The sequence below is a fragment of the Vitis vinifera genome, chromosome 2, assembly GCF_030704535.1.
Source record: "Vitis vinifera cultivar Pinot Noir 40024 chromosome 2, ASM3070453v1".
In the NCBI taxonomy this organism is placed as follows: Eukaryota; Viridiplantae; Streptophyta; class Magnoliopsida; order Vitales; family Vitaceae; genus Vitis; species Vitis vinifera.
Genome location: NC_081806.1, coordinates 6,577,501 through 6,588,690, shown reverse-complemented (window position 1 = coordinate 6,588,690; position 11,190 = coordinate 6,577,501). Strand labels below are relative to the sequence as shown.

At 33.5% G+C, this 11,190-nt stretch overlaps 4 protein-coding genes across 4 annotated transcripts in view; all 4 read right to left on the bottom strand.

Moving 5' to 3' along the window:
• Nucleotides 1-664: 664 nt before the first annotated feature.
• LOC100855146 (light-harvesting complex-like protein 3 isotype 1, chloroplastic) lies at nucleotides 665-3,963 on the bottom strand. Its single transcript, XM_003635026.4, has 3 exons — nucleotides 3,372-3,963; nucleotides 1,115-1,252; nucleotides 665-1,021 (listed from the first exon to the last, which is right to left on the bottom strand). The coding sequence occupies exons 1-3, from the start codon at nucleotides 3,736-3,738 to the stop codon at nucleotides 771-773; spliced, it is 756 nt and encodes a 251-aa protein (XP_003635074.1). The 5' UTR covers nucleotides 3,739-3,963; the 3' UTR covers nucleotides 665-770.
• A 1,482-nt stretch (nucleotides 3,964-5,445) lies between these two features.
• On the bottom strand, nucleotides 5,446-6,758 carry LOC132254851 (uncharacterized). The gene is made up of 2 exons (XM_059741484.1): nucleotides 6,575-6,758; nucleotides 5,446-6,353 (listed from the first exon to the last, which is right to left on the bottom strand). Exon 2 carries the CDS (start codon nucleotides 6,222-6,224, stop codon nucleotides 5,694-5,696), a length of 531 nt encoding a protein of 176 aa, XP_059597467.1. The 5' UTR covers nucleotides 6,225-6,353; nucleotides 6,575-6,758; the 3' UTR covers nucleotides 5,446-5,693.
• An 8-nt stretch (nucleotides 6,759-6,766) lies between these two features.
• On the bottom strand, nucleotides 6,767-7,150 carry LOC132254933 (ankyrin repeat-containing protein BDA1-like). The gene has a single exon (XM_059742009.1). The coding sequence runs from the start codon at nucleotides 7,148-7,150 to the stop codon at nucleotides 6,767-6,769; it is 384 nt and encodes a 127-aa protein (XP_059597992.1).
• Nucleotides 7,151-11,184: 4,034 nt separating this feature from the next.
• Nucleotides 11,185-11,190, bottom strand: part of LOC100252729 (ankyrin repeat-containing protein NPR4) — a 1,531-nt gene continuing 1,525 nt past the window's right edge. Inside the window, exon 2 of the mRNA XM_002269221.2 lies at nucleotides 11,185-11,190. This exon is cut by the window's right edge and continues 852 nt beyond it. Coding sequence (XP_002269257.2) covers nucleotides 11,185-11,190 — 6 coding nt within the window.

Here is an 11,190-nt window from a genome sequence, read left to right as displayed (position 1 = left end):
TTTCAGCCCAATGAGAATGGGCCTTAATCTTCAAGTTTGATCCAAGCCAACTCTGGTGTTGATCAATAATTTCAACTGAGTTATGGGGATGTTGGAATATCTTACTCATCTGCCATGTTCTGACTTCTGACTATGATGTTCATCTTTTTTTTTCCAAACTTAAAGATCTTGAGGAAAAGAAAGGGGAGGGGGAAGAATTATCCAACCATTCCTGAAAAAGTCATTATTTAATAGGGTGGATGGGTGGAGGAACTGATACATACCTTAAAAGAAACCCTTAATGGTAGAATCGACCGACTTTCTAAAGCCGAAATTATGGTTTAGTGTCTCCATTTTTTTATAATGGTTTGGTAGCGGCCCCAAGATCCAAGAAAGATCGTAAAATTAACGTGAGGCACGTGGACATGAAAGAGACCACCTCTCATTAGATGGATACATCCGTTATAAATGAGATGCGACAGTGCATGATATGAATAATGGTTCAAAAATGAAATGATTTTTTTTTTTTCAATGTCGGTAAGTTATTAACTTGCAAAATGGAAATATTTCATGCCCTGCATGGAAATTTTGCAGAAATTCACGAGACATCAACTGGGACATTTTGAAGCCATTGAAAGCTAATAATTATACTTGAAGAAACTCAGAACACAAAGGAGGATAGAGATTCAGATCAATCACTCTTTACTAGAAAAGAAAATTTGCAGCAACACAATATGAAAACGAAGATAGACGGGATTTTGAAAAGAACAAAGTCATGAACTACGTTTACACTAGTCATTCTTGGAACTGCTAGGGGTCTCATCTTGCCAGGATGCTTGCCACTGCTTGTCATAGAAGGTTGTCTCATCCACGAGCTTCTTCAGGGTTTCTAAATCCTCGTTCTTTCGGATTAGAAGTACTCCCACCACTGCTACGAATAATAGAGTTTTGCAGAAGAAGTTGCCCATTTGGTCGACGAGACCTACCCCGGTCAAGCTGTCCACCAGATAAGCCATGAAGAACCCTATCATTGCGGCACGGCCTGCATTAAACTCGTTAAGCACAATAAACTGGATCAGTACAAGGCCAGCAAGTAACTGTTCTCCTTAAAATTTCAGAAGGGATGCGAACAAACCATTGAGTAGTTCAGCTTCAGGAAGATGGAACCTCTTTATCCATGCCCACCAAGGTATGATAGAAGTGTCAAAAACTACAGGATCATCATTACTGGATGACTCTGGGTTGTCTTCAAGCCATTTTCTCCTCCTAACCTCTGGAAAAGGGATTAGCCAAGGAGGTTCATTAGAAACCAAGAAAGCGCTGAAGATTATCAGGAGCAAGAACAAGTTAATTACAAAAAAGATGATTATATTGAGTTCCCATTTTCTAAACCACCAATTCTTCATTGCCAAAAGAAGAAATTAATGGAAATGGGAAAAGGAAAATTGAACATGAATGCTTATGGAAATGCCTTTATCTCAAGCATGTCACGAAAAACCGAGAGCAAAAGAGACTCTCTCTAGACATACATATACACACATCTGAAAATGCCACTGGTGCAATGGGAATATTGCACTACCATGGGAATTCTACTGCCTGTGAAAGATATTAATCAGACAAAGAAATACTTGGTGCATCTCTATCTCCATATTAGAACAAACAATGAACTCATTTTATGACTGCTAAATGCAATGGAATTATTAAATTACTTCAGGATATTCTATTGCCCTTGAAAGCATTTGAGAAGATGCCCCCAATTATTCCAATCAGTTACAAACTTCTTAGCATCTAACACCTTTTCTAAGTCTTCTCGGTTATCAAATGTAGCATTGCAGTTTTGGAGAGGAGGTGGGGAGTGCTGTTGGAGCGGAAGAGAACAAATCCTATCCTGAGGTCGTAATCTTAGAAATAAAAACATTTTTGATCAAATTTGAAAACTAATATTATGAATACTTAATCCCTTGAACCATTAGGGGATATGCACAACAATTTCAATCACCATCAGTGGAGAATCTAATACAGCCCTATATCCATATCAATAGAACCACCTAACAGTGACAACCTAAAAGCTGCAAGAGCCATTAGTGTATCAATCCCTCCCCAGCAAGCCAGCCTTTATCTATCTTAATAACTCTTAATAGCCCAATGTTAAGAAAAACCTTATCAAAATCCTCTCAAAGCCATCATCACTGGCGTGATAGCTGGCTGTTCAGAGGAGTTCAATAACTCATAAGTTATCAAAAAATAGAAAATATGAGGAAGCCATCTTCTTAGTGCAACAATAAATTCTGTACTCCCCGATTTACTACTTTGCAATAGTGATGACACCAAGACATACATCTCAATCATTTGCCATGTTGCTTGGAAGTGGGGTGTAGGGTATGGGTACATGTCTAGGAAACATATTCTTTTATCTTTATCTTTATCTTTTCTTCTTTACCCCTAAATATTCTCAAGTAATAATTTGTTAAGGAAATTAAAAATGAAAAATAAAAATAAATGAATTGTAATCAAGCAATCATATCGCAAAGTAGAAGTATTTGACAAGGATCTCACACCCATGTCGTGTCATGTATGGTGTCAACAAGGGTGCGCTAGGTGAAGTTGGAGATTCCAGGTACCATAGATCACTAGAAACATGGATCACCGATTGGCCTGCTGAAATAGGCCATTCACCTAGAGAATCCCAACTCAAATAACTTAAACCTTGCACAGTAATTTGTGCTTGACTACAAGAACCATGTCTGATCATTTCCTTCATCTTGAGCATTGCATTCTATTACATAGCAGGCCACTGGTTTTTTGCCTCAATGCCTAAACCCACATCCATTTTCCCTTCTCTTGCCTCTTGTTCTTGCAACAACATAGGCAGATTATGTTATTCCCCAAAATTTTCTGGGGCATGCCCATGCTCACTTTTCCAAGTGGTTGCCTAATTTCTCTCGGATAATTGGGGGATAATGACCTAAATAATGAACTGATATTATATAGGATTGAAAACTGAATAGCAAAAATATAAATTATTTACTTCATATGGATAATTTGTTGATCTTGATGACAAAAACTTCCATATTACAATAAAAACCCCATTTTATTGGTCAAGAATTTGGTATGTAAAAATAATAATACTGATAATATTTTGGATTTTACCATTTTTGTGGTATTGGGTTTCCAAAAAAATTACAAATAAATCACAATAACCTAGCCAAATAATTGTGTTATGGATGTTCGAACTGGGGATTTTCCTTTCAAAGGTCTGAGATACTTAAAAAGAAAACAGTCGAAACCCCAATTTCTTTTCTTTTCCCAAATTTTCTGAGCAACCAAGCAACAGGAATCAGAAAAGTATCACCATATTCAAGAAGATAAGAAGAGGCAATAATAAATCTCACCAGCATCAATAACAGCATCCCAGTTGGTCTTCCCATCAGTCTCAAACTGCTTCAAATCCCAGGTCCCTCCAACCCATTTGAGGTCCTCAAATTTAGTCACCAGTACCACATCCCCAGCAGCAGCAGCCCCATTAGGCTGTGAATCCAAAACAGCAGCCTCTGGGGCCTTCTCCTCTGCCTTTTCAGGCTCCACAGTGGTGGCAGAGGTTGAAGTCCCGGCACCATTTTCTGTGGCCTTTGCGGACAGAAGCAAGAGTTGGTGCTTCTTGGATCTCAGAAAGAGACTTGGCTTGAGCGTGAAATTGGGTTTGGGTGAGAGGGTTGGAAGGTGGGTTGGAATGGGAGGGGAAAACAAGGCCATTGACATGGTGGTGAGCTTGATGGGGGGTCTGGTTTGGAAAGAAGGTTCAGAAGAACATGGCTGAGTTTGACTCTTAAAAAAGAGTGAGAGTGATCCTCCACCTCAGATATGGCTTCTCATTTTTGTACTCTACTGTTACATCTACATTGAATGCACAAGTTTTCGAAGCACCTAACAAAATACATTCTAATATTAAAATGGCAATAATGTTACACAATAACATTAAAAAAAAGAAAGGTTTTGGGCTACATTCACGAGTTTTGAGCAAAAATAATTTATAATAAAAAAGACTTGACAAAATAATTTTTAGACCAGTATTTCTTATCCATATAATAAAACCCTAATTGATAATTATAATTTTAAATTTTAGCTTACAACCATAATTGGTAATTATGATTTTAAAGATAAATTGAAAATCATAATCTTCAATTACAATTTCATGTATTAAAAATAAATTCAAAATCATGGTTACTAATTACGAATTTGTGATGTTAAATAAAAAAAATTTATTGAACCATGTAGATGCCATCATAGTTTAGAAGCATCCGTTTGAAAATCATTTTGATAGGAGATTTAGTTTGTGATATATATTTTTAAAAATGAATTAGTTTTTTTTCAAATCTTGGATTCATCCACTTTCCAATCTTATCGATCGAAATTTACTCATTAAAAGTTTATTAGTTGAATGCAAGTGTACAATGAAATTAAGGTTGTGATTTGGGCGTTGGAGTTGCTTGAGTTGATGGTTAACCCAAATTCAACCTGAATTAAAAGCACTCAACTCAATCCGATCTTTAACTTAAGGTACTCAACCTAATTCAAATTAGCCTCATTTATCTAATTTCGGATTAAGTTCATATTAGTTTGGTTAAACTTAGGTTGGTTAGGTTGATAGAATTATATAATTTAAAATTCACTTATAATTCTTTTAAATAACTTTTTTTTCTATATATTTATATAAAAATTTAAATATAAAATAGGATAAAATTTTAAAATAGTAATAAAAAAGTAAAAATAAATAAATTTATGTATCTTTCTAAAATAATGAAAAAGTACATGATATAATATAATTTGATATTTTTTTCTCAAAAATTTTTAAAAATGAATATTATTATATAAGATAATATGCATTATAAATACTATAAAAACATTAAATTGGTACGGGTTAGACTTTAGTTACCTACATCTTAGCTTGAGCCTAACTCAAAGTAAGCTCATGTTGAAAAAAAATAACCCAAGTCCAACCCGAGTATTGAAAATTATTATACAAACTCCATCCAAAACATTAGGTTGGATTTGAATTGGATTAGACCAATCCGCTCAAGTTACAACCCTAAATGAAATCTACATTGTTAGATAAGGATGCAAATAAATAATTTTGTCATATTGGTTGAAATTTACTCATTGAAAGTTTACTAGTTGAATTGAATAGTTGATGTATTTTTTAAGATAGAAAGTAAACCAATTTCCAAGCATGCTCCAAAAATTTCAACTAGGTAAGTAGTAATTAAGGAAAATGTATTTATATATTTAGTTATTTATAATCATTGTTAATTTTTAATAAAAAAATGCATATGCTCCAAAGAGTATCATATGCAGCTTTCACATTCATCATAGTTCATGATTCTGTCTTGACAACCCCAATTTCTCATCAGGCCAATAAATTTATACCATTTATCATGCATTGACCAAGCGGCCAAAGAATTTTCAACATCAAAACAACATTTATATGGTATTTTATAGTGATTATCTCCTGGTAAATAGCAAATAGCAAGCATCCACAAATATAAAGTTTTGAAGGACAAATCGATTAGAATTACATCCACAAAAGATACGAAATTCTTTATCATTTGATTGTACATACATCCCAAACTGTATGTAATCGATTGCAGTGGTTGGTGTTGTCACCTATCCGTCTTGTGCAATTGTAAACACGCAACTGTGGCTCCATGATATCAGTATTATGCACTCGCATGACGCCTATAGGCACCTGAACTCAGTCTATGCTGCTTAATTCTTGCTTTGACGAGTCTGCAGATGTATATTGCTAAAGGCATTATGATGGAGAGCGCAATGAAGGTGTGTCTTATGGGCCCTTGTGGGGCAAGTGTGATCATTGCACTGCCATTGGTAACCCCCATTGCCAATCCAGCAACAAACAACTCAAATTTGAAGGGGAAATTATGAGTGAGTACGACAATCATATTCATGGACGCCAAGAACCCTGCACTATTGGCAAGCATGACCCCCGCTAAAGCGTAGGGATTGGTTGCTAGAAGGGCTTTACCAGGAGGCTCTAGCCCTGCCTGGTAGGTTGCTGTGGCCATTAGTACAGCCACAACCAGCAATGCATTTCGGACGTCGCTCGGATTATCCCTGTCCAACCGAAATTCAAAGTACCTCTCCAGGTCTTTTATCCCTTCTCTAGCCGCTTGAGCTATGGGATTCGAGTCCTGTGCTCTTGCTGCTCCAAGGCGCCCCAGGAGCCTCATGGTTTCTGCACCACTCCCTGATTCACATGGACACAATATGAAAAGATCCAATGCCGACAGTCCACTCTTATTTGTGGCGTTCACTTCCAGTACCCCAGGATCATTGCAATTTACCAACAATTCAACAGCCTGTTTACAATTCACATAAATATGGTATGTTAAGTAGATATAGCAAACACCACGAAGCTGTTTAACAAAAGAAACATTTTTTTTTTCCCACTCAAAATAATTCTTGGATTCTTTTGATCTTTTTATTGTTGTTGTCGTTATTAGGTGGGGGAGGGTGGTCCTTGAGAAAAGAGTAGTGAGGAAGAAAAATCGCGGAAAAGGGTAACCTCCAGGAGACTTGCCTGATGATTTTTTGTGGCTGCAGAGGGGTGGAGAACAGTGTTTCCTTCGACATCCCTCGAGTTTAAAATGACCAAATTGTTGCACTGCTTCAGCCCTTCCACCAATGTTCTGAGAGATTCGAACTGATTGTTTTTAATGGCAACATGCAGGGCAGTTTCATTCCATGCGTTAACCTCTTCAACACAGGGCGGTCAAGCAGAGAGAAGAAGGCTAATAATTTGACGTCTACCTTTGATGGAAGCACAGTGAAGAGGAGTCACCCCATCTCTTCCCTTGACACAGCAGAGCTCACGACTGATTCCTAAAAGCATCTCCACAACCTGAAGATGACCATTTGCAGCAGCCAAGTGCATGGGGCTATATCCATGTTGGTTCAGCTCTTTTGCATACTCCCCCACATCGGATTTGTGCTTGAGGAGTTCCTTTGCAAAATCAAGGTGTCCTAGCATGGCCGCTACGTGCAGAGGATTATTAGCGGTGGCAACGCCCTCCAGGAGAAGAGGATCCCTTTCCAGGAGCTTGAGCAGAGCCTCAATATTCCCATCTCTTGCAGCCTTGAACAACTCTGCATCCATATCCTACGTCTCTAACTTAATTCAATTTGCAGTGTTGAAACTTCCAACAGTACCTATGCAAACTTTATCTTATTTTCTCGATAGCCACACACTGATCTATATATTGTGAGGAGAAGACTTCGTCTCCAAAGGGTGGCCGATTAGCAAATATGGATTTAAATTTTACAAAATCCACCTAATATTAAGAGGTTATGATTTAAAAATAGGTTTTCATGATTCTGAAAAATTCGTACTACTATTGTTTGCTCTTTCTACTTTAAAAAAATACATTGAAATAAAGAACAATTTATAGGACCAAGTAATAAATCTTTCAAGCACAAACAGAGCAATACAATGATACTTTTTTTTTTTTTGTTTTTCCTTTTTTTACATTTATAAGATATTTGATAAATCAGCTTAATGACTTAAAGTAACTTAATAATTTAATTTAAATTATTAAGTAAATTAAACATGTTTGATAAAATAACTTAGAATGCATTTATGAGTGATTTTAGAATACGTTTATAATTTTTCAAATACTTAAAATATTTTATCTTTCAAGTATTAGAAATACTAAAAACGCTTTCTAGAATTATTATTAAATGCACTATTAATATCACAATTTAAAGTTAAAAATGATTTTAATTCTTAAGTCAAAATAGTTAATTTATTATTAATTTCAAATTATTTTGTCTTATTTACCCATGTTTAATGAAAATATATTTAACAATCATAATTCCAAAATCATGACTCATTTTTATAATAAATATTTTAAGATTATTTTATATATCTAAAAGACTTTAAGTATGAATATTTAATAAATAAATTTATTACTTAAGATTAAAAAAAATAAATATTAATTAAAATTAATAATAATAAACATTAAAAGGTAAATATGTCAATTTGGTTACTTAAAATAAAATTTAAGTTAATTTTTACCCAACAACTTTAATATTTAGAGTAAAAAATAACTAATATATTTTAAGTTAACAATTTAAGAATAATTTAACTTAAGTTATTCAATAATAAATATTAAGTTTTAATAAATACTTATTTATGAATAATTTAATTTAAAATTAATATTTAATTCATTAAGTAATAAATATTAAGTTTTACCTAAATCCACTTAATTACTAACTTTTAAGCATTTTAGTAAGTAGAAACACACTAAATATTAAAACACATTCACACATTAATTAAACCATTTCTAACTTTCTATTATTTTTTCAAGGAGTCTAATTAAATCATATATTAAATTTTGTTAGAGAAAAGTTAATTCCTTATAACCCAAACAAGTCCTTAATCTATGGGAAAAATATGATTTGTATAAGTGATTTTTCTACTCACTTTTCACTTTTTTGGCCCTACTAATTGATGCCATTAAATATTAAGGACATGTTTAATAGAATATGTTAAGACAAGGAAAAAAATGTCAAAAAGAAAAAAATGATATTTGTATGTTTAAATACCATGAAAAATGTAAAGAAAAAATGTCTACAAGAATAGGGGGGAATGTCGAAAGATTTTCCTTTCAATTTCCATGGGAAAAATGTAATCCTCTTAAATTTGATATTTTTTTCCTTCAATTTTTTCCATGGACATTTAAAAAAAAAAAAAAAATTTCTTTTTCTCTTTAGATGAAGGTCAAATTGGCCCATAATCACCAATGTTTTGGGCATCGGCCTCTTCAGTCGGTAGCACCCTTTTGGATTTAATTCTTATTTTTATTTTGCTTGTAGATTCCTAACCCGCAGAAAACCCTTACAATAGAGAATTATTAAATGCCTCCACCAACTCTTTTACCCCACTTATTTTTCCTTTTTTTTTTAATAAATAAATAAATATGAAAGAGCAAAAATGCATTTCTTCATTTCCATCTAGAAGTACCAAAGTTTGATATGATTCATCAATACGATATGCACCAAACACGCTTTTTATGGATCTGACTCGAGTAAAAATGAATTTAGATCAAATTCGTATTGAGTTATGTAACCTTCATAATATGAATTGAGAGGTGTTTTTCAAAGGTTTCACCATTGTAATTTTTCTCATTAATGGATTATTGAGTGTTGATACACTTCATGGACATATGGATCACATTGATAATCAAACCACGTTAAAAACCTTGTTTTTTTTTTTTACTTGTGTGTCTACATGTCTATAACCTTACCCTATATATATTTGAACCTACGTAAGTTTTACAAAATTTAGGGACTTACTGTAATTAATTAATAATATTAATTAATTTATTTATGCTATGTCGTGGATTAATTCTTTCAGGAATTTAAGTGACTTTTTTGGAGTTAAAGGTTAATAGTGTAATAAGCCATTTTATAATTTCATACTTAGATTTATATGTTTTTAAATTATCAACTGTTTAAATTTGCTAAAATGAACCAAATAATACTCTTTGGAAATTTACTATGATCTATTCCTTAGTTTAAAAAAAATATATATATATATATATATATATATATATATATATATATATATATTTGGAATATCTTCTGATTGGTTTATTTTTATGCAAGTGAATTTTATCATTTAATTTATTATAATAATTTTAAAACTCTCGCTATTAATGTCTCGGAAATAAGTCCTTAACACTCACTCCCTTCAATATGGATAGTTTGCTTAATTATTATATGATATTACTTTGTTGTTTGGTTTTCCTGATTACAGCAGATTGATTTGGTAGATTTGGAATGAAGTTATGAGACTTCTTTGCCTTTAAATGGTTGGGCGTCTCCACGATGCTGAAATTTCTTTCCATTATAAGCCTGATTGTTGCAGCCAGTGGTGAGAGTGCTATTAATAGTAATGATAATGCTGCAATTTGGGTGGTGTGGTTGATAATTAATCCTAGTACAATCCTAAATGATCAATATGAGTTGAGATATTTAATTTGAGTTACTCAACTTAATCTCATTTCTCTAAACTCGATTAAGTTTGGGTTAATTGAGTGAGACTGGAGTTGAGGTTAATCAATTTGAATAACTCAAAATCAATTTATGATTTTTTTTTTGTGCATTTATATAGGAATTTAAATAAAAAATAAGATAAAATTTCAAATATTTTTATACGAGTTAATATACCATATAAATATTATAAAAATATTAAATTGAGTTTTAATTAGACTTAGATTGTCCAAATTTTGGTTAGAACTCGTCCAAATTTAATTCAAGTTGAAAAACTTAACTCGAGTCTAACCCAAATATTGAAAATGATTAGCTAAACCACTCAAACGTTGGGTTTGATTTGGGTTGGATTGGACCAACCTACCCAAATTTCACCCCTGATTAATGGTAAGAGAGAGCCGGTGGGAGTTTCTTCACGCTTTGAGAAAGGTTCTGTGTTTCATTAGCTTATCGTGTAGCTTTTCAAATGAGATTCGGCTTTCATGGACGGGAACTGCTACGGCTATACCTCTGAATGCAAATCCAAGACCATTGAAAGCGTAGATAATAAGATCATCATCCCTCAAAGACACATTAGCAAGTGCCGATCGATTAGCCAAACCTTTGATAGTCTGAAGGTAATTAGTAAGTGGTTTTTTTCCACGAGAGATCAAAGTGAGTCCCTCTTTGAGATGCATTATCCGATACCGCTAACATTAGTTTAGAGTTTCTGCAATTTACTCCATACCGGAGATGTTTTTTATTAGGTCAACAGGGGATCATTTGTTCAGAAAGACTCAGATGGAGAGGATATGGTTCCATCAAGAAAACCCACCTAGTCATACGACTCATACCTAAACTGCTTGAGGAAAGAGGATTAATGATTTTCCAAATTTGAGCTTAAAATAAACAAATTTCAAGTTGAGTATTTATCTAATTTAAAATTTTTTGAATTCATTAAATCTAACTATTTCAAGTAATGATTGAACAAATTCTGTGAGTTCATATAATCAGAGTGGATGGGATCACAGAGAATCAGAGAAAACATTAACATGAGATGATGAGGCATCATACAGAGAACCAAACCCCAAAAATATACCAAGAATTACAGCAGCAGGGCAGACTAAATATTAGCCCTCGTCAGTCTGGAGGCATGGATCACAC

Excerpts from the sequence above, each read along its gene's own strand:
- LOC100855146 (XM_003635026.4), bottom strand. The coding sequence starts at position 3,738 with ATGTCAATGGCCTTGTTTTCCCCTCCCATTCCAACCCACCTTCCAACC. Across the intron at positions 1,253-3,371 it reads GGATGCTGTTATTGATGCTG|AGGTTAGGAGGAGAAAATGG; the intron begins GTGAGATTTATT and ends TCCCTTTTCCAG. Across the intron at positions 1,022-1,114 it reads TGAAGCTGAACTACTCAATG|GCCGTGCCGCAATGATAGGG; the intron begins GTTTGTTCGCAT and ends AGTTTAATGCAG.
- LOC132254851 (XM_059741484.1), bottom strand. The coding sequence starts at position 6,224 with ATGAGGCTCCTGGGGCGCCTTGGAGCAGCAAGAGCACAGGACTCGAAT.
- LOC132254933 (XM_059742009.1), bottom strand. The coding sequence starts at position 7,150 with ATGGATGCAGAGTTGTTCAAGGCTGCAAGAGATGGGAATATTGAGGCT.